Source organism: Oryzias latipes, chromosome 21 (assembly GCF_053564925.1).
Source record: "Oryzias latipes strain Hd-rR chromosome 21, Olatipes_Hd-rR_3.1".
Classification (NCBI taxonomy): domain Eukaryota; kingdom Metazoa; phylum Chordata; class Actinopteri; order Beloniformes; family Adrianichthyidae; genus Oryzias; species Oryzias latipes.
The window spans coordinates 4,364,081-4,387,145 of NC_136257.1; the positions used below are offsets into that span (position 1 = coordinate 4,364,081).

At 42.4% G+C, this 23,065-nt stretch overlaps 1 protein-coding gene across 3 annotated transcripts in view; it reads left to right on the plus strand.

Moving 5' to 3' along the window:
- Positions 1–22,441, plus strand: part of slc39a10 (solute carrier family 39 member 10) — a 25,225-nt gene extending 2,784 nt beyond the window's left edge. For 2 of the 3 annotated variants that reach the window (XM_011489215.4, XM_020712841.3), the window contains exons 2-10: positions 5,004–6,119; positions 6,229–6,397; positions 15,663–15,838; positions 16,488–16,652; positions 16,724–16,832; positions 16,913–17,215; positions 18,705–18,785; positions 20,697–20,887; positions 20,980–22,441. In XM_011489215.4, the coding sequence (XP_011487517.1) occupies positions 5,025–6,119; positions 6,229–6,397; positions 15,663–15,838; positions 16,488–16,652; positions 16,724–16,832; positions 16,913–17,215; positions 18,705–18,785; positions 20,697–20,887; positions 20,980–21,132 (2,442 nt within the window). In that variant the 5' untranslated portion in view covers positions 5,004–5,024 and the 3' untranslated portion in view covers positions 21,133–22,441. Of the gene's footprint in view, positions 1–377; positions 3,338–5,003; positions 6,120–6,228; positions 6,398–15,662; positions 15,839–16,487; positions 16,653–16,723; positions 16,833–16,912; positions 17,216–18,704; positions 18,786–20,696; positions 20,888–20,979 lie in introns of those variants that run through there. The other variant, XM_011489217.4, reaches the window with a different exon arrangement.
- Positions 22,442–23,065: the final 624 nt, after the last annotated feature.

The following is a 23,065-nucleotide window of genomic DNA, read 5'->3' on the forward strand; positions in this document are numbered from 1 at the left end:
TTCTTGGTGAACTTTTGCTTCCAATTTTTTCTGGTGTGACTCTATAATGACGTTGGCCCCTGAAACAGGTCATTTTTTTCGTGAAAGTGTTTAAACGTCAGTGACTTCACAACAAAATGTAATAAGAATTTGCATTATTTTAATCCAGCTAGGTATAATAAATTCTTTTTGTATTTTTTTTGTTGTTGTTGTTCAAAAGAACAAATATAGACCAGATCTAAGTTTTTTTTCCCTTTTTGTTTTATTCCCTAAATTATTAGTCTTAAAAATCACTTGTGAAAACTGATCAATAACAGAACTGTTGCTGCAGTGGATGCACACTCATCTTTTTGGTCCCACTAAACAGCTACTAAAAGCTGGAAATGAACAATATGTTGATGAAAAGTGGCTTAAATACATGCGTTTCTTGTTAAAAACAAAACAAAAAAGCACTAAATTGAAGCATTGATGTTTTATATTTTGCATGAAACTGATTGGCTGGTCAGGTTGTGCAAGTTTTGCACAGCTTTCTGACTCCCTCATGCCTCCCCACCTCTCTGTACGAATTACTCAAGTGACTGGACTCAAAAGCCTTAAAACATACAACCCATTGGAGCGTTAGTTTGTTAAGCTTCCAGGTTTTTAATCCTGCTTTGTTTCTATCTGGGGTCTCTTTTTAGCATTTTTTTGGAGCAGGTAAGCAGGATTTTTTGTCCTTCTGCGACTGATATTTCTTTGACATTTGCAATGTGTTTTTCTTGTTGTTTGTTGTGTGTATCTGGTAAAGTGTTGTGGTCTGAAACGCACATGCGCTGCGATGAGCGGGTTTCCAGGCCACAGAGCATCATCCTTGCACCTGCGTCTTGGCCACAGACGCCCTGCGTCATTTGTTGTTGTAGCTCGTGGGTTCCTCGTTTAAGATGAATGGCTTTAAGGGACAAATTCAGCATTTGACTCAACAGAACTGCATTCATCACCTGTTTTCTTACAAGAAACTGCTTGATGGAATTCAGTTTTTAATTCTCACCGGATTATCCATGGAAACACTGCTGTGAAATAAAAAGAACGCCGTCTAAACTTTGAAAAATGACAAGTCAGTACATTTTCAGAAGACTTATCAAACTGCTAGACTCCACAGAATAGCAGGACTATCAGACAATTGCTGTTTTGACCTGATGAGATGACAAACCCCATCATTGTTTTCCCTTGAACTTTGCTGAGGTAATGCCTGTAAACATAGGTTGTGTGCCTCCATGGGAGTCTTCTGCACAGTTATGTCACGCTATACAGACGTCTGATTGTCTGTCTGTAAACATATTTGCAGCCCTGTTAGATAAACCAGTTACATTTAGTGAAAATATATACATGCATTGGATTTTTTTCCCCTCTTTTCTATTTTTTTACCCTCAACATTCCCATGGACCATCTGCTGATAGTTGGCTCCATGTGGCAGCTGACATCTGCCCTTTTTCACACGCCTCTGGCCTTACTAAGATAAAAAAACAAACTTTTCATATTTTTTAATTTCAGTTTTCACCTTATTTACTGTTCTTTCACTCTTCTTAGGGTAAACCTTAGGACATCTATCGTCCTGGTTTAGCAGCGTGATCATACATTGGGAACATTATCCGTTCTGATGTAACCATCTCCTCACTGGAAATGTTCCTTCAATGATTTTCCCATGAAGTCAACACTTACCAATAAAAATGTTTTGTTGGTTTTAACTTTATTCTAGTATCTAGAAAACATATTTATTTGAGCCAAAACAAAAGTTTTATATAAAGGCAATCAGCTTTTGAAAAACACAACTTCTTTATATTTAATTGTTACTAGGGGAAAACAAGTAACTCCCTGGGTTGCATTCTTTTAAAACCAAAATATTTGTTTAAAATTTCATCCTACCCTGCACAGACACTGGCTTGTTACAGAGACGAAAGGGTTTTTTTCATGGTCGTGTGAGAATCATATGAAACAGCTTACGGGGTCCAGTGTCTTTTTTTTCTCATTCTTTCTCAAAGAATGAACAGTTCTTTCATTGCATACCTCATTTGTAATCTGTTTTTAACCCCTTTTTGTTAGTGCAGTGAATTTAAATTGTAAGCCAGTAACTCTGACGTACAGCTGTTGTCGCAAAAAAACAAGGTAATTTCACTGTCCATCAGACAATCTTGTTATTGGTGAAACTGATAGCTGACCACAGCACACCAAAAATGATCTATATGCATTACTAGGCCATTTATATCTCCAAATTCCTTGTGGGATGGGGTATGCGTTGCCTGATTGGAAGGTGAGCAAAAAATAGAAGCAGTTTTGTATCTTTTCAGAGAAAATTGTTGAGCAATGGCAGTTTTTACTCCTTCTATAACTAGGAACACGTTTTGTCTAAAACTAGACTTATCTTGAGTGTAAATCAACAGTAGCTGTTTGTCTGTGGCGGGAGTTGCATTTTAAAATTAAGCTGCGATAGGTGAAATTTGCAAAGTAGTCAACTGCATTTTTTATGCGCCTCTGTCTATGGCTAATCAGGATGCAAAACACACTTGTAAAACAAAACAAGCATGAAAAATTGTGTACTGGTTGGATCCAATGGAGGAAAATGATGGAAATTTGTTGCTACAATCTCTTCTGAAGATATGTACGATTTAATTATTTCTTGGTCATTTCTTTAGATCAAATAGACTCCATGACAACCCATTTGTTTCATAAAAAATAATAGATCTTTTTGCTCCTAATTCATTCATCAATCTGATGTAGGACTTTCACAGTGCACAGAAGGGGGAGTTGATACTGCCCCAGGACTGTCAGTTACACTAAAATGTAAAGAAAAGCAGAGTGATTACATTTACACAACGAGATGAGTGGCTTGAGTAGTCCTGTAACGAATGCATTGGTGTTGATTGCATCCCAGAACACTAAAAAACATTGGCACATTAAGTTGTAAAATTGTGTAGAGTAATATGGGTTAATGTGTAACCTTAATTAAGAAAAAGACAGCAGACTTTTGCAAACAAGTGTTGTCTTTCTGTGCATGAACTTGGTTGGTGAAACATTGGGAAAATGAAGCTAAGAAAGCTTTTTCCCCCCATAAAATGTCAAATACAACAGCAACTCTTAGTAGAAAAGTCTGGAGGCTGTCTTGTAGCTCCGAGGGTGTGCTCTTAAAAATAAGTCTTCCTTCTGCCTCAACCTATCTGCTGCTCAGTTCAAAGGTCACTGCCGCCTCATGTTTATAAACACAGTCTTGTCTGCGGCGGGGAAGCAGTCTTAGAAGCTCTGTTAGGTTGAGTTCCATCATTCTGGTTTTGGTCAGACTTTCACACACTAATTATTTCAGAGAGAGAAAAAGCAGCCATCAAAGGTAAGTGACTTTGCTCAGAGCCTCAGTAGATGCTGATACAGGCAGCACTTTGTAGGCAATATCTTTGTGTGGTTTTCTCATTTCTTGTTTAGTTTTCGGCCTTTTGCAGTGCGGGATGGAAAATCTTTGGTTGAAAAAGTTGCATGTGCTTTGGTGTTGGAACAGTTTTGTTCAGTTTACAGAAATGTCTGACCACAATTAGAGTGGTCAGAAAGAAAACTCCTATGAGCTGCTTATCACACGACTGTAAGCTCCAGTAATTTTGGCAGCGATCAAGGCTTTAAATTAATGCAGGCATTGTTTGATTGTTTGAACTGCCAGTCACAGAAGTTTTGTAAGCTAAGCTTGTACATAGGACATACTTTCCTCTGAATGTCTTTAGTACTGAACATCTATCCGTTGCAACAATAAAACCACCAAGAAGCAAACATTGAGGTAGCGTCAATGCCATTAAGATGGTTTGTTCGTGTGGGTGCTGGCATTTGTGTTGGGTGGCAGTTTGACTCGTTTGACCCAACTCAAGCTTGGATCAGATTGGAAACCTCTTGTCCACTTCTTTGGCACCTCTGAAGAGCAGTTGGCAGTTCACAGCCACACACATTGCCCAACAAATATAGCCACATTTGTCCGACTTACTGGTATAAATCTAGTCAGAACCGTAAGCTTCATGCATCAGTGTGTGAAGGCCATAAGCCAACCAACTGGGATGTCTCAAACCTCCGTCAGATTGAAATATTTATTGGAAATAGTTGTAGATGCTGCAGATTCTTGTGATGAAAAATATTTTTGTGCCTCTTTTTTACTTGCGATTTTTTTTGAGTGTGTGTTCTCTTCCCATCTTGTATATTCCTAGAAGGAAACATGGATATATTTTGATGTTTTTAGTTGTTGAAGCTGGTCTGTACTCCTTTTCGTTTTATCATAGTTTTTGTTCTTCTCAACACACTTTACCTCCCTAGCGGTGCTGTGAGATATACTTCCAGTTTCAACTTTTCCTACAAGCTGGTGGCTAAAATGTCCGTGCATGTTGTCTGGTCTGCGCTGTCTGCTGTGTTCCCATTAACCAGCAACATCCCTCATCTGACCTCCCTTTGTCTCTCCGCCCCCACCCTTCACGCTTCAACCACCCACAGGCTTCACAAGAGACCTTATGAGGATCATTTGACTGGAATGATATTGCTGCTTCGGGCTTTTAAAAGTGGAAGAAAACAAGCAATTTGTTACTCAATCCTCAGTAGAGTTTCTGGAGCTCAAGAATACTTCCTGATCTGATCTGAGTCTTATTTATTTTTTAAGGTAAAGGTGCAGCTTCTCTGGAATGTTTGGATTGGAGGCAGCTACTACATTCCAATAAGTCAGTTTTCTCCACATGACAGAGACTCCCAGTCACCTTTTTTTTTGATTTTCTGTTCATCAGTGCGTCATCAGTTTGCTTGGAATACCAGAACACACAGCAAGATTATGAAACTAAATTGGTGACTTCCTAAACGTTTCATTCATTTGCTTTAATTTACCTGGACATTTCATTGACAACCAAATTCCCTCAAAGGATTTTTTTTTAATAATTAAGGATTTTAATTGCACCTTATAGTGCAGGAAATTCAGGGTGTGCTGTCAGTTTTCTTATAGATTCTTTTATATTAAGAGTCTAACTCTGTTTTTCCAGGGGACCAGAAGTGTGGGGGCAATGCGAGTCCACGTGCACACCAAGTTCTGTTTCCTATGTGTGCTCACCTTCCTTTTCCACCACTGCAACCGTTGCCATGGAGAAGGGGGCAGCCATCATCACGGTGAAGACCACCACAGTGCCGACAGGGATCTACAGATTTCTGAGGCTCCTTATGTGGAAGCTACCACATTGTCTTCAGTATCGAAGCCTTCTGAGGAGGATTCGCTAGTGGAAGAGCAGCGCTTCTACATTCAGCAGCTTTTTCGGCGTTATGGTCAGAAGGATCGCTTAGATTTCCAGGGATTTCAGAGTCTTCTGTTTAGCCTGGGTTTAGGGGAGGTCAAGGTTGTAAGTGTGGATCACGGGGATCTTGGTCATGATCATGTAGCTCACCTTGACTTGCTGGACTTGCAGAAAGGGCTGCATTCACATTCAGCCTCCAACGAAGGTCCTGCTCATGGGCACAAGCCTAATCACGACCATCCACACAAGCCACATTCCCAGCAGCCACATGTCGATCATAATCCCACACCCTGCAGCAAGACTACAGCTGCCAGTTCGGCTGCCGACACAAAACATTACCATGACCACGGTCATAATCACGGACATAACCATGAGCACGCTAAAGAAAGGCATAGCAACCATGAACATCCTGAGGAACACGTGCTGGATCAAGACGATCATGACCACAACCACGATCACACACATGACTCAGAGCAGGAACAGACATCGGTCGACCACAAAGACCTGCCTCCTCCTCATCCTCACAGTAATCATAGTGATGATCATCATCACGTTCACTCTGTACAGACAAATCTGACTCTAAAAACCCTCGAGCAGCCGCACCCTATCCCCCCGGGCCCATCCCCAGATGCAGAGCCCTCTCCTGCACCCAAACGGACCAGTAGGCAAGACAGGGCCAGAGGACAAAGAAGGAAAAACAAAAACTCTTCTCCAACATCTCCATCTCATCATCATATCCATGATCATGATGAGGAACGTGACCACAGTGGTTCTCATAAAGACAAGAGAGAAGCTCCAGGAGGCCTCGCCACTCCCAATATGCAAATGCTCAGTGGACATCCTGGTGGACCGTTGCATCAGCACGAGGAGGTAAGGCTTGAATCCAACAGGAGTCACTTGAAATGTGATGACAGTCCCACATTTTTGTTTTGTCTGCATCTTACAGGTTTGCGTTCTCACTTTGTCCTTTTCTTTCTAGTGTTTAAACCTCACTCAACTCCTCTCCTACTACGGCTTGAATCCCCACTCGCTCATCTCCCCGAGCCAGTTCACCTACCTGTGCCCGGCCTTGCTTTACCAGATCGACAGCCGTGTCTGCATCCAACACTACCATCAGATGGAGGTGGAACAGAAGCCTGTGAACTCAGGTCAGTGCCAATTTTGGATCTGCTCTGTTTAAGCTGCAAGGACAAAAGAGTAAAAACGTAACTCTAGTAAAGATTTAGCTTCAAAACCAACCGTTTGTATTTGTTGGTACTCGCTGTTTTCTGTAAAACTATGGGCTTTGCCTAAAGTGCTGAAATAATCTGTAAAGCTCAAAAGTGTTTGGTGTCAGCTTGTCATCTGAAAAAGATAGCTCCCACAAAGCATTGCCTTTTAACCTCTGACCACCCCAGCTTGATCTCTGTCACAACTGCTTCTCTGATCAATAGATCATTGTTCAGTGGTTTAAAGCTAATGGGCCGATGATGAAGTCGTCATTGTCGGTGTGTTTCCAGCATTGACTCCCCAGATTAAAACACCGGAACACTGCATGTAATCTAGGCAAACATCAGGGATTTAGTCCGTTTTTCACATGGTGTCAGTGATTTATCTCTTTTAAACTATGTTGGTGGATTGTAGTAGGTTTAGGGGTTGTCATCTGGACTTGGTTTTAAAGTCCAGATGACAACCCCTAAAACTACTACAATGGAACCAACCTGGATGAATGAGTCTTCATAGATATGTTGGTGGACTTCATGGTTTATTGTTTGATTTAAGTCCATTTAAATTTTTTAAAAGTTGAACTAAATTTAGAAAAGCAACAACTGATGTCATGATGTACACCATCAGGTCAATCTTTATTTATTTAGCACTTTTCATATAGAACGTAACACAAAGTGCTTTACACCAGAGCAAACAATTAATATAAAAACAAGCAAACAAAATAAAAATAAATCCCCCGACCCACACAGAACCTCTAACCCCATTCACCCCCCCCCCCCTTAAATGATGGAGATCAAATGACGGTTTTTAGGCCATTGTTCGAATCAGATCCATGTCAGTCATCTCATTTGAAAGGGTTCCATTATTTACACAAGGATGTTTTTGTTGTTTACATGTCTGTGTGGTTCATACCCAAGTAAGCCATTTTTTTTTTACTAACTATAACCCTTTGCACTCAACTCTGAAGAAAATAATTAAAAAAAGCAGTGCACAGCTGGAGGAAAGGCAAAAAAGGTGTGGATGTCATCATATTCTGAAAGCAATATGACCATAAAATGCTGCATTTATTTGAAAACACATGACAGTCTGGGGATGCAGGCCTGTCAACCGTCTTATTGCTTTGTTGCACCTGCTGCTTGCATCACTTTCAACTTATGTCTCAGCAGAATAAGATGTAAGGAAGAAAACACAGACAGGAGTATTAGACTGTGTCTGTGCTTTAGAGCATGGAGATCAGTGACATCCTTTTTTTGGGAGACTGAGTCACAGTTCCTAAGTATGCCGCATACAAACAAGGCTTTACTTCTTATTTTATCCATATTCATTTCATTTATTTTTTCCTGCTTTATGTTATTTACCACACTTGGTGGTCCCTCTGTGTATGAGGTTCACGCCTCTTCCTATTTTTTCCATCCTAAGACTTAGATGGAACTTATAAAAGAGAGTAAATCAAACAATGGTAGTAAATTAGCTGAAAATCAGGATACTGAAAGTCTGTGCAAGCTTCAAGTATTTTCACAGCTCATCCCAAGAGACTGAACCAGTCTCAAGTGTCTTGTACAGCTAGAACAGCAATACTTAATCATGTTGTATTTACACATGGAGGAGAAAAGAAAATCTCTAATTTACCAGCGTTTTAAGATTGTAGTTGTGAGGAAATTAAAAAAAATTAGGCCTCTGAGGTTTGCAATTACACAAACTGTGAGAAGAAGAGTCATAACCAGGGCTTAGTTTACTCTCAGCTGTTAACTCTGTTACCCCTGATGTGGAGAACTCTGGTCCGTAGCCACGGAAGAAGTTTACCGCGGTCACAGTTGCGTCATCCCTGTTGGTTTTTTGGGGAGTCTGTCATTTTTGTTGGAAATATTGGAGCTTTTTTACGGTTATCTATTTTTGGAATTCACTGGCAGTTATTGAGAGAATACAAATCTGTTGTATGGCATAATTCATGAATTTAATTTGTCAATCATATTTTGGTTCATATGTTGTCATGGTGGTAGTAACTTAACCGTACCATCAGATGGTGTGAAAAGCTTTGAAAGCAAACATCCATTTTGTATCTGCAGTTGCAGGATTGAAGAGGCAGCAGGTTTTTCTGAATAAACTTGAGTTGTTTTATGCTAGGGACTCGTCCATTGCCCGCACTCCTACCGGGCGATTTCTAACAATCGGTCGGAGGCAGGGGTTGGCTGGCAGTCTGAAATCGCCCGACCATCAGATGATTTTGGGGACCTTGGAGCCCGCCTGTCACTGGACTGCCACTGTGCAACCTCCAAATGTGCATGGGCGGCCAATGTCAAAAAGGGTTTGGGTTTGCCAGGCTTATAGTCGTCATTTATGCTAGATAAATAGCAAACAATTGACTTTTTCTTCATGCCTGAGTGAGATCTTGTCACCTTATTTTGACGTTTAAGTTCCCTTGTCTGATGAAGCTACTTGGATGAGTTTCGTCTTCAAGAAGAAAAGACAATAAGTTCAGATGTCATAACAACTTTCATAAAACATGGAAACTACAGAACCTACATCAACGTCTTGTCACCTTGTCTTGAAGTGAAAGTGGATTTGTCTAAAAGTACTTGGAGTGGTGAAATGTTTCACAAACAGAAGACAATAAATCCTCATTCTTAAGACGTCATCTTGATTAATGAGAATCTTTATTGACGCTTTGCTACCTTGTCTAAAAGTTGAAGTTGTTCATCTGATGAAACTGACTGACCGGCTTTCTGCCTGTATTATAATAATAATATAATAATACATTTTATTTATAAGGCGCCTTTCTTGGCACTCAAGGTCGCCGCACAGCATGTATACAGTATAAAAAATACAATAAACAGTTAAAACAACAACAACAATTTAAAAACATACACAATTAAATAAAATGTATATAAAAACATGAAAAGGTCACTGTTAACGTGAATTGGCCATTTGCTTAGAAATGTGGGAGTGTGTCAGTGTTGCGGAGGTCAGGGGGGAGTGAGTTCCAAAGCCGGGGAGCATGCCCGGCTCCCCATGGTGACAAGACGGACAGAAGGGACAGAAAACTGGATAGAGGAAGAGGAGCGGAGGGAGCGAGCAGGTATGGCGATATGAAGGAGGTCAGAGAGATATGGAGGTGCAAGGTTGTGAAAGGCTTTGAATGCGTAGAGCAAGATTTTGTATTGAATGCGGTATGGGATGGGGAGCCAGTGAAGCCGCTGAAGGATAGGTGTGATATGGTTGATGCAGGGAGTGTGTGTGATGATACGAGCTGCTGAATTTTGAACCAGTTGAAGTTTATGGAGGGTTTTTTGTGGGAGACCAAGTAGAAGAGAGTTACAATTGTCCAGGCGGGAAGTAACTAGTCTGTGATTTATAATATCACAGTTCCTTAAAGGCGGCCAAACACTTGTTGGGAAATCAAACTCATAAAGCAATAAATGTACCATACCAGGGTGGGTAAAAGGACAATGTGTGCAAAAGTTAAATCATTTAAAAAAGAATCCTACAGTTGTCTTAATGCGACAAATATGAAACATTGAAGGAGTTCTGCAAGGATGTACATAGATGAATGCAACCTGCAAAAATAAACACCTAAAAAACATGTATACATGCATCTAAATCTAATTTGGAGTCAAACAAGTTTGTACTTTTCTCCCCACAGTACTGTATAATTATTTTGTCTTTATCTAAAGAGACGAAAGACAAAAAGGTCTTAAAATAGATCAATCAGAGCTCATAAGAATTAATAGCGGGGCTATGAAATGATACCTTTTTATCAGATCATCTTATTTATGGTAATTTTCTTTTACTTTTACTGCATTTTTTTCAGTTTTAAATGGAGTTTGACAGAAAAATATTGAAGCTAATGTTGGTGTTTTGGTCATAATACCCTCTGCACCACCTGACTGTTTAAATAAGGCTCTAAGAAAATGTCTTTCTACCAAAGGAAACTCTTGACCACCGAGAAAATGGGCACTTTACAGTTCTGCAGTTGGACGAAGCAGCAGACACTTGGGTACTATTCTCTGAGCCTTTAATTATTAAACACACAGTCCCATCTGTAGAAATCTGTATCTAATGAGCCTCAAGCTACAGCGTGGCACAATTCAGAATGGTCCTGAAAAAGATAATGATGAGGAGGGAGACGGCACCAACAAGTCAAAAGGGCAGCAGCGGCTCCTTATTAGTGGAAAAACATGAGGCATTAGATTCTCAAAACTGCTTCAGCAAAATTCAACCACGGACATCAGCGCAGTCTGCCGAGCTGCTTCTCATCTACCTCCTGCCGGACTTCACGGGGAGCTCCGAAAATGTGCCGTTGTTTCTTGCTGATTTCCACTCCCTGTCTTTTTGCACGGTGCCAATTAGGGGAGCCTAAGCGTCACCGCAGGGCCATTTTTCTGAGCCACGGCTCACAGGAGATGCCTAATTGGAGAGAAGCCACAGACCAGTTGGTCTCTTTTTTTATTTTTTTTTATTTCTCCCTCTTCTGTTCTTTTATCACCGCATTCGACCGCCAGCCCACCTCCCCATCTGCATACACACAAAGCCACCTCTGTATAAAGGTAATGAAACACAGTAGATGTGCCGTGCGATTGTGAAGTTCCTGCGGTGATGGACCGACTCCTATAGAGTTGTCTCTCTGGGACGTAGGCCTCGATAATGACAAAATAAGGAATCGGCCATCTGTGAAACTTTACTTTGTAGAGCACATTGGAACTGGAAAGGTAAGGACAGAAGCGTGAAAGTGAAGGTTATCGTGTACCTGAGGTACAATGAAATGAATTTAGATAATCAGGCTTCCCTTCACCTGAAAATGATGGATTTTTGAGTCTCTTTCCCACTTTTTATAAAGCAAATGTATTTAAATGCGCAAAAGTATTGTTTGAAGTCATTTAGTTGTTAAAATACTTACCTGTCTCCTCAAAAACACACTACCACCCACTAGCATTGAGCGGTAGACCTCTGACTGCAGGTTTCTGCAGTGCCTGTGGGCAAGACTGCGTCTTTTTCTTCTTTGCCTTTCAGCTGCTCCCTTTAGGGGTCATCACAGTGAACCATTCGCCTTCATCTATCTTTCCTCCGCCTCCTCCTCCTCCCTCACAGCATCCACCCCATGTCCTCCTTGACCACATCAATGAAAGTCCTCTTTGGTCTTCTTCTAAGCCTCTTTCCTGGTAGCTCCAACCTCAGGGTCCTTTACCGATGTTATCAATGTTCCTTTTCTCAACATGCCATCTCAATCTGGTTTCTCTGGCTTTATCTCCAAAACATCCAACATGTACTATTCCTCTGACGTATCCATTCTTGAGCCTATTCGTCTTCGGCACTCCCAAAGGGTACATCATCTTCATCTTCTTCTCTGCAACTTACAGGACTTTGGTCCTTAAGGGAGGCAGAAAAGCACTGTGTAAGTAAATACCGTTTCCCTATAGTTGACTTAAAACAATTATGATTAGTGTCTTGTACAGGAGTTGAAAACCTTTTAACTTATTAAGGCAATGGCTTAACAGTTTTTGGCATATAATACAGTGTTCTTTATTAGATCACAGCAGGTATCCGGTAATGAAAAATCATACTAATCAGTTTAGATTTCTATCAGTGCAGATAAACAACTGTGACACATGTGTGAAAAGTCCGTTAGACATAGATGGACGTATGTGGAATGGTCGTGGGATGCCACAAATTTGCGTATGGGTCTTGCAAAAATCACGCACATTTGCCTACGATTTCCGTAATAATTGTGTATAAACTACATAACATACACGTAAACCGCATAGTTCTTAACCGACCAAAAACAGCTCAAAACCAAATTTGTAAAAAGGCCCGTCGGCCTGAAACCCTCTATGAACATGTGCGCACGTTGATGAATGACTATGGCGACAAACACTTATGAATTACGTTTATCACACATGTATCACAAAAGACCAAAATTCCATACATGGAAATTCCACAAAATTCAGAGTGGTTGTGTGACCCGGCCTGCTGAAGTACTTAAAAATTTTATGAAAGACATCAGCTTATTGATGTTGATTTTTCTGATAAACAGGATTTCAATTCATTTGCAAAGATTTAATTTCTCCATGTTATCTGTAAACAGGCTTTTTGTAGTTGTGTTTTATTTTATGAACCACTTCCTGAAGATTTACATGGAAACGCCTCTGTGAAGCTCATTTGTTTTTTTCATTTTCTTACAATATAATAGATGGAGAGATTAAAAAAGTCAAATGGAGTTGGTGTAAAACTAAAAAAAGATGTCTCCAAGACAAACTGTTCATTATCAATAAAAAAAATAAGTAAATAAACCTCAGGCTATTAGTGCAGTTGCTGCCATTATTTCTCCTAGACTCACAGAACCGCTATTTTTACACATCTTCCATCAGCAGTTTTCACACTTTTAACAGCCGGAGGGAAGAACCTTTTGTTTTCAGTCAATTTGTTCCGCATTTTATGCCGCTGTGCTGCATTCCAGGGGTTAAGAGGGCAAACAGTTCATTACCAGGATGAAAACTGTCCGTGATGGGGTTCCTGACCTTTAGTGAGCAAAAGAAGGTGGAGATGTCCTCCAGAGAGGACGAGGGACGGTTGTTCTTCTGGTGACCCTATAAAGAGCCTGTGTACCTTACATTTTGATGCGGTACACCAGCACATGCTACATTATGAAGGGGTTAAAGGTCATCAACGGGTTTCCATCCAGGTTTTTGGAGCAGTTTCCAGAAGGTCAGATTCTCTTGGGACTTCCCTCCAATCAGGTGTGTGCCGGCTCTCATCACCCGACCCAGATGCACAGTTGTGTGCTTTTGTAATTGATTTTTACTTCGCTCGTCTTTGGTAAATAAACACAAGATCCTCCTGTGTTTAGTTAAAGTCACTTTTATCAGTTCTGGTCTCTGTGTGATTCAGAACAGTTGAGGATGTAGTCTTTAATTTTCCATTTGAGAAACAGATGTTTGCAGACATTGACGCAGATTCTTATTGATGTTTTTGAAAATTCTCTTTCCTAAGCTTCCCAAAATCTTTTCCCTCTGACCTGGTTTGGCTCGAAAAGAAATTGTAACCTTATACTTTGCTGTAATGCAGCTGGGAATCACTTGAAAAGGGCAGCCTGACCTTTTTCCTTACAATAAACCAGAATCTGCCGTTCGTCTGGTTTTCACGCCGATTCGTTTTACTCTTTCAAAGAATCTCGGTTCTCTTTGAATCCACACAACCAGCTCATGAGATAAAATCAAGCCGGAATGAATTGATCAACTTTAGTATAAAGTATAAATATATACTCAATGATAGTAATAATAATGTTTCTATTTAAATGAAATATTGCTTTATAGTAAGGATCTTTGGTTTATTGGTAAAATAGGAGAAATATTCAATGTTTTTGCTGAAATACTTGGAGAAAAACCTCCATAGTTCCAAGATGTTGGTGCTGCTAAACCTTTTAAATGTTTTTATTTATTTTTTGCCCCTTTTTGATAGTAATAAGTCTTTCATGTAAGACCTTTTCTTGTTGTAATCTAATAAAAGTTGTATTTAAAAAAAAAACCCAGATATTTAGATGCTGAACTATATTGGATGATGGGTCTAATATATCAATCTAGTTTTAGAATAACACATAAAAATTTTCTATTGCATTTTATAACACAAAGTTACTTTGCTTCATTTTGAAATAGTAACATTTCCAATCTTATTGTTTTCTTTTATTTTGTTATCGTGTTTTGTAACATGTGCTGCTTACGTCCTGGTTTTTTTACCTTGTTAGATAAAGGTTAATAAAAAAAATTAACAAATGATGAAAAAATCTCTTTCTTTTTTTCTTTCTTAATTTTTTATTCATGTACAAAAAGGCCAAATTTCAAAGTCACAAGTAAAGTCTCCAAACTCGCACACTTGTGATCTTACGTCAGTCACGGACACACAGGTGTGTTTTTATTTTACTCTCACAAAGCGAGAATCTGAAGAACTTGCAGGAAAAAGAAAAAAAAAACGCGTTTCGGAGAAAAACATCCACAAATGTAGAGATGCTCGATCTTTACTTGTGTTAAATGTTTAGAAATAACCTCCCACTCACACACAAACATCATGAAAAGGAATTAAGTCTTTATTCATCGCAAAAATCCCCAAAAGTCAGGCTGTACAAATGTGTCATGTCTAATTTATGGTTGGTGATAAATTAAAGTTTTAATTCAATTCAATTCAATTTTATTTGTATAGCCCAAAATCACAACAACAGTTGTCTCGATGGGCTTCGAAGTAAAACATGAAATCAAAAGGATCACGAATACAAAGAGTTCAATAGAAAAATACTAAAATGAACTAACAAACCGACTATGCTATACTGGCATCCCTGCCCTTAGACCCCCCTTCGCGGTAAGGAAAAACTCCCAAAAAAACCGGATTCCGGAAAAAACGAAGAAACCTCAGGGGTGCCCACATGAAGGAGGGATCCTCCCCCAGGACGGACAGGCGATTTACCAGAACTATTAGAGAAGAATTAACTTATCTAAATCTACAACTACAAATATAAAAGTCCAGCAGACGAGCTTCATCCAGCCGTGGTTGTGGGGACAGTCAAAGGCGCGAGTCGAGCCGGAGACAGGATCCACAGCCAGGTGTAGGAGCAGGAGCAGAGACGAGGTACTCGGTCAGGCACAGAGCAGAGACGAGCCAGAGATGAGCCAGAGGCAGGATCCACAGCCAGGTGTAGGAGCAGGAGCAAAGGCGAGGTAAACGGTCAGGAACTGGAGCACGGATGAGCCAACTGGGGTCTGGAAGCACTCCCACTCCCCAGGAGGGGAGAGGAAAAGAGGGACAATACATGAATCGCACTGTACCAAACAGAGGCATGGAGAACTAAATGATAAATTATGATCAAGAATAGAGGAGAGGAAGGGTAGAAGTAAAAAAGGAAAGAGGACAGAACCCCAGTGCACCATAGTTACCCCAGCTTCAACTTCAACTAATGGGAAATTCCTCCTATTGCAACCTGCCTCCAGTAGATTTTGGTGGAACTTTTAACGTTTCAATCAAATTTGTAAGAGAAGGTGGGTTTTTTGTCTCATGATCTCCAGTAAAATACTGTCTTTTAACTGATAACACCTTAAAAAAGTGCTTCATCTTCTGAGAATATTTCATACTTTGCCTTTTGTTTGTGTCTACCTGAACGCTGCTTTGGTTCTGAAAGGTACCCCAGAGTTGAAGCATGATGTTTCTCCTCCTCCTCCTCTTCCTCAGTGTGGGTGTGGGTCTGTGGCTTCGTCTCCATCACCGTCATCAGCCTGCTGTCTCTGCTCGGGGTGGTGCTGGTCCCCATCCTGAACCAATCCTGTTTCAAGTTCCTGCTCACCTTCCTGGTGGCTCTGGCAGTGGGCACGCTCAGCGGCGACGCTCTCCTGCATCTGCTGCCTCACGTGAGTGCCGCACGTCCGCTTCATTTATGTGGGATGCACGATGAGGGGAAGTAGAAACAAAACCCGGACTTCAGCTTTGAGGTCATTTCAAGTATCTGAGCTGCTATAAACTGACATGTTCTAAGAGGAAATTTTGGATTTAAAACGGTTTCCTCATTTCTTTGCAGTGCTGTTAAAACCCCCAAAATTATAGTTCTTTTTTTGTTTTTCACACCATCATGTCAAAGTACACTATAGACATTACCTCATTAAAAACCCAAACAGCATTAGAATTAAAGGAAGATTACAAAATAAAGCTTGACTGAAAAATAAAATCCCAGAACTTGTTAAATACTCACAATTTGTTATTCAATTTTAACATTGGGTTAAAATTTGTTCCAAATTTGTTATTATTTTCAATTTAAAAATACTCAGAATGGCTAAAGTAACTGGAATACATTTTCAAAGAATCCTTCCCAGTACTGCTTCTGGGTCCATTTTACTGTTGACCCGGCTGACCTGCAGTGAACCTTGACCCTCCACCTCCTGAAAGGATCTTTGGGACTGAAATCCTTCAGTAGTGTCTGGACTGCAGCCTCAGCCACAGGGTCCCGGTCCAGAGTCCGTGATCTTCCTCTCAGCCTTCCTCTCCTCCTCCTCCTGTCTGCAGTCTCAAGGCCAGCACGACCACAGTCAGCACGGAGCCAAGGAAGCCACCGACCTCGTTACAGACTTTGACGGCGTGTGGAAAGGCCTCACAGCACTGGCCGGCATCTACCTCCTCTTCATCATCGAGCACTGCATTGCCATGTTCAAGCACCACAAAGACCAGAAGGTCAGAAACAAGCACACTCATGGTTGACCTTCCGTGTTTTTAGTTTCTAAAAAGGCTGTTTCTGGCTGCAGAGTTTGGGGAAGACGAGTGAAGAGGGCCACATTGGCAGGAAGCTGTCGGACCACAAGCTAAACCGGCGCTCAGATGCAGAGTGGGTGCACCTGAAGCCCCTCACTGAAGGTAAGAGGGGTTTCAGAGCGGCTTAGTGCGCCAGACAGCTTCTACCACATGCTCTCTCTCTCTCTCTCTCTCTCATCAAGACCCCGACGGGACCGCCGTCTCCTGTGACAACGGCCACAACGACACGCAGCTCTCTGAGCTCCGCACGCCCGACTCCCCCACCCACAAAACGCCACTGGCATCCCCCAACCCCCCACAGGATCCGCAGTCGCCCAGCAAGAAGGAAGTCCGGAAGTCCAAGCAGCACAGACACGGCCACGGCCACTCCCACGGGGGGAACTGCCACTCAGACCAGGAGATGAAGGACGCGGGGATCGCCAGCATTGCCTGGATGGTCATCATGGGAGACGGCATGCACAACTTCAGCGACGGCCTCGCCATAGGTGACCACTGCAAACGTCCCACTCCCATCACCTTAAGATCAGTTTTCAAAGCGTTCCCAGTGGTCTTAGGATGAATCTGCTGCTTGAGCCCAAATCAAAAAACCTGAGTTGTTTCTTTGGACGGCGTTTCTGCAGAGCGGCAGGAGTTCATTAAAACTCTTTTCAGAGTGGAGCAGGGAGCTTGTGGCCTACAGAGCGTATTTTCTACGTCACAACTACACTGTTTTTTTCAAAGGCCTCAGTTTGAACAAAGACTTGGTCTTAATAGGTTGAATACTATAAACCACTTCAACCTGTTTCTCTTTCTTTATTCTAGTATCTTCCACCATTTTTTGCCGCTTACCACTTACAGTTTTTCCGCTATTTTAACCATTCAATATGAAAACGTTCAGCTCTTTCAGCTTTTTCCAGCTGTGACTTTTGGTCCCTGAACTTTTCATGATTTTCCAGGATTTTTGCCTCCATTGAAATACATGGGGAATCCTTAAAAAAAACATAGCTTCTTTCTACCATTATAGCTTCAACGTAGAGACACCATTCAAACCACAGGACTTTAAACTGATTCCAATTCTTTCAGATTTTTAAAATATGTTTTAGTTTCTGAAATATAAACCTTTAAACTTTGTGGTAATTTCAGTTTATAATGGGTTTCAATGGGAGATGCTTCCGACGTTTTCACCAAAGTTCTCCATGTTTCCGAGCTTCATATTTCGGCATTCTTTCAGCTAGAGACACCATTAAAACGCTAAAATGCTCACATGGCTTTGGACTTTTAGTCTTGTGTGATGCAATTTATAGTTTTATCATAAATTGACTCCAAACTTTGATCACCTTTCAACAATCTCCTCCGCTCTGGCGTGACGTCATACGCTGTGCCAGTCGACGGGGGGAAAAAAGTCTTCAACTTTTACGAGCAAAGCTCGCTCCCGTCTAGAATGTCAAATCAATCCCGATAAAAAAAATATTTAAAAACGTTGGCATTTTTGTTGGCGTTTCCAAAACGTATTTTGTGTCAAGAAGTTAGTTTTACTTTTCTTTTTAATCATCCTAGATGCCAGAGAGTCGCTGTAACACTAAATGATGAGAACACCTGTTATTAGTCCCGCCCACTGTACCTGGTTGGTGGTGTCATGGCGTGATACTTTGCTGGTTCGACACCCGGCTCTGGCGGTTTTCACAAAAATATCTTTTTTTTTTATCATTTTGCTGTTTTCACTTTATTTATGGCCAACTTTGATCATTTCTTTCTCTTTTTTTTATTTATTACCCTTCAAAGTTTATTTTCATTCAGCAATACAGCCTTCAACCCTGCATTTTCTTCTGGAAATGAAGCTGCTTCTAGTTTTCTTGATATATGTCGTCATGCCAAACACACCATTTGGATTGGAGTGGCTCTTAAAAGTTACGTTTTGTTGACGTTTATTGTTTAAGGGAAGCATGTGCGCGTCCTCAGCTAATGTGTGGTTTCTTCTCCGCTCCCACTCTGCAGGTGCTGCATTCAGTGCCAACATCACGGGCGGCATCAGCACATCTGTGGCTGTCTTCTGCCACGAGTTGCCTCACGAGCTCGGTAAGTCAGACAGGAGACGCCGGGGTCTGTACACAGGAAGGAGGTCGTTCCCTGAAAACAGGCTGCAGACGGCCGGCTTTCTTTTTTCTTTTCTTTTTTTCTTTCAAAAGCGCTGTCGTCATCACGGTCAAATCACCATTTTCACACAGCGATTCTGCATTAACCTCATTAAAACAGGAGGGATGTTTACTTATACCATGGTCCAGGTAAATACTCGATTCTTATTGGCTGCTGGGTGTGCATTAAAACCTGATAACCGCACGGTGAAAAAAGAAGTTCCGGTCACCTAACTTAAATGTTTTGTATCACTGCACCGGCTTCTTTAAAACAACCTTTTGCTTCATCATCTGGAGAAAAACAAGTGGTAAGAGGTGAACTTTTTCTCTGAAATGATGCTTTATTCAACCCATCCGGACGATCAGCATAAATATATCGCTGAATCTTGACTGCAGCGGTGGTGCTGCGCTACTCGGATTATTTATCGCGCCACATCAAATGGTCCGCTTTTTGTGAGAAAAGCGATCCAAATCGGAAAAAAACAAGAACAACAAGGACTAAAAACTGGTTAATATGTATTGCTTTTGTAAGTGACCATAGTATAAGCGGGTTAATGGCCGATGAAGTGAGCGTTATTACTTTTTAACGCACTTCGCGGAATCAACCGTCCTCCACTTTGCGTCGGACGGTTCAGGCTTCCACGGCGTGCGTTAAAAAGTAATAACGCACACTTCGTTGGCCATTGACCCTTACATAAATTGCAAAGATGACGTATTTTTGGTTCAGTGGATCCGGTGGATCTGTCAGAATTCCATTAGTATTCCGTCTCTTTGAGAACATGACTCTGTGCGGGACGTTGTTTGACAGGTTTGCTAATGAATTCCTGCTAAAATGGGAGGGTTTGTGCAGCTGCTCCCTCTAGTGTTACTCTGCACAGTAAATACAAATGTTTTCATCCAAAACTCTGAAAACAGATGAATCGTGTTTTATTTAAGCTACTGTTGCTGTTTGCCGGTTTTCTCTCTCACGATGATGTTGAAAAAGCCTCAAATCCGGCGGCGCCTGCAGGATCTTGAACCCAAAACAAGAAGCTTTGATTGGTCTCCAACCTTTTTGGTCTTTTTTGATCAAGTTTGCCCTTCTCACTGGCGCTTCCAGATGGCGTCCCGCAGCACCGCACTCTGGTTTGGAAGTGCTGAGGGCTGCATCTCCTTTATTCCTGTCGGTCTCCTCCAGCGGCGGCGGCGCTCGCCTGCTCCCGTCAACCCATTAGTCTGACGTGTGCGCCTCTCAGCTCCTCGTGAACACAAAAGCCGTCCCCCGACCGGCATCTGGATGGAAAAAGACGATAATTACGAGGGTTCTTTAACCACCCAGAGTGAAGCTAATCGGCAGTGATGGGTGTGTTAATTGCGGTAGATGAGGCGGCGGCAGGCGTGTCTGAGTGCCTGATGGATCGGCGCTGCGGAGACAGAAGAAAGTTGAAGAGGGTGCTGTTGAAGAGAGGCGTGCGCGGCCTCCTGTGCTGATTGACGGATGAGAGCAGAGCGCTAATATATTCATTTTGGTAATTAAGGAGGGAAAAAGGCCTCTTGTTACACGGCGCAGGAAATGTAGGCCACCTAGCTTCTCTCTATTCATCTTTCTCCAAATCCAGGGCGATTCCGCTGAGACTGGCCGCTCTCCGCATTTGGCCCGGCGAAGATTGAGAGTGGCGAGGCTCCGGCGTGCACGTGTGATCCTAAGCGCAGCAGAAGAATGCACCAATTGGTGTCTCCTTATCTGAGCTGGTGTTCACCTGCTGTCAGACGGAAGGAGGCTTCTCCGAGCGTGACGTCTGACATCTGTGCTGGGGGGGAGGGGAGCGTTGCATGCTGGGGAATGGCAGTAATGAGCGTCTCGTCTCTCCGGCAGGTGATTTTGCCGTGCTGCTGAAAGCTGGGATGTCGGTGAAGCAGGCCATCGTCTATAATCTGCTGTCGGCCCTCATGGCCTACGTGGGGATGATCATCGGCGCCGCCGTGGGCCAGTACACGCACAACGTCACCAACTGGATCTTCGCCGTCACGGCAGGCATGTTCCTGTACGTGGCGCTGGTGGATATGGTACGTCAGCCTCTGGATGACCCCCCCCCCCCCCCCCCCTTGACCTTTGACCTCCGGACAGTGTCATCAAGCTGTTTTTTTGTCTCCGACAGCTGCCGGAAATGCTCCACGGGGACAGCGAGGAGCACAAGCGCTCCCACCTGGGACACTTCCTGCTGCAGAACCTGGGCTTGCTGACGGGGTTCAGCCTCATGCTGCTGATCGCCATTTTCGAGGACCGCATCGTTTTTGACTTTGGCTTTTGAAGCGGCAGAGCGGTCTGGACATCCTTAACGTGCTTTAGTTCCTCCGACGGCTCTGTCCTGCATGCGGCGTGCCTCTCGTCTGTGTTTCAAACATGCTGCTGTGGGTTTTTTTTACATCCCATGACTGATCGTGTTACCCCCACCCTCTACACCCGTCTGCTGTCACTTCCTGTGTGTCCGGCGTAGAACAGGATGGAGGCCAACAGATCGCTCTCAGAAAAAATGAGCTGTTGGGCGTCCTGCAGGCGGAAGAGGGACTCCCTTCGCCTGTCCCATCATCCATGTGTTCATCGCATGTTCTTCAGCCGTCATCCATCACACGCCGCCGCGCGGGTTTCAGAACGCTCCCGCCCTCCGTTTCGCAGTCCGTCGGTCTTGTACCTGCACAGCTGCCAAAGCCTTTAGAAACTGGCATTTACAGCCATCAGTATTGTTTGTTTTTTTGCCTACGAAGTACAAACGTTTGTAGCCACAAAATAAAAAACCTCCTAGTTAATATGATAATAATTTTATTTAGTAGGAACCAAAAGTGTGAAACTGTGAATCCACAAACTAGAGCTTCGTCTCCAAAGTGTTCAAACTTTCCGTTGATTCGTCGTTGGGAGGTTCAGTTTTCACGTCTGCTGTAATAAGTGACGAAAAGGTACCGCAGTCCCTTCCTGACAATCATTTTTTGTGATCAGCAGCTGAATCCGCTCGACCGTTTCCCAGCATTCCTCTGCTGCGAGGCTTTACCCCCCCCCCACTCCCTCCCCCCACACACACATGCATTCCATTGGCTGCTCGGCAGCACACGCGTCCAGCTGGAGCACACGTATGTGTGCGTGCCACTTCATTAACCTGTCACTATGTGACGTCCGTGTCCTCGCTCGCTCGCTCGAGTGAAACGGCGCGGCCTTTGTGTTGTTTTGCTCTTCAGAGTCGTGACGTGGAAAGCGTTTCTTTTAAGCCGTATTGTGATGATGAAGGGAAATGACCTGGGGTATAGTGTGTTTGGTATTTTTGTCATCATTATGTCATCTGTTGGCGCCAAAAGAAGCCTCGGTGGCGTCTTCTCCGCCCCCATTTGAACAACGCTAAACGTTAGCCGTTCTCTTTATCAAAAATGGTTTTTGTCTGAAGGATTGGACACTATACCCCAAAGACAAAGCTTCCTGCTGCTTATTTATCACAGAAAAGCCAACAATCTGTTTTTTTTGTTTTGTTTTTTGTCGTTTGTTAAATGTAAAGTGTGACATTCTGGCTGTTTTGCTTGTCTGTGCATTCTTTTCATCGCAGAAGGAAAATAAACAGAAAAGATTGAGCGATCCGTCGTCTGCTGATTCTTTATGACGTCTGCTCTTCAGACATTATTGCAGAGTTTAACTGAAGTTCTTTAATTTTTGTTCACTCGATTCGTTTTAGCCAAGAAGCTTACATTAGATGGTAGACAGTAGATGGAAATATGAATATCTGATTCCTGTTCCAGACGCTGGTGGGCTTTGTTGTTTTTGTCAATTAAAAAGTTGACCTTAGCTCAAAAAAGGTTGGAAAACATTGCTGTAGGTTTATATTTATCCTGCTAAATAAAACTAATAGAATCCGGTGACTTTCTGTGCAAAAGTGATAAATTCTGTTGTTTGGCACAGAGAGGCTAGAAGGTGCATCCTGCCCCATCCTTGGAGCCTGGAGCCATTCATGTGTCTTTTTTTAAGTTTAAAGGTTGATGGACATCAAGCACATTCAGAGTTGAAGGGAAAAAACGCCATCCATCCATCCATTTTCCAAACCCACTGAATCCCTTTTGGGGTCATGGAGTTGCTGGAGCCTATCCCCGCTACTGCTGGGTGTCCCGCACGCTCACATGCACACACCTAAGTCCAATTTAGAGTCATGAATGAACCGATGCGGCCTGTTTTCAGACTGGGACGAAGCCGGAGTGCTCAGACGTAAA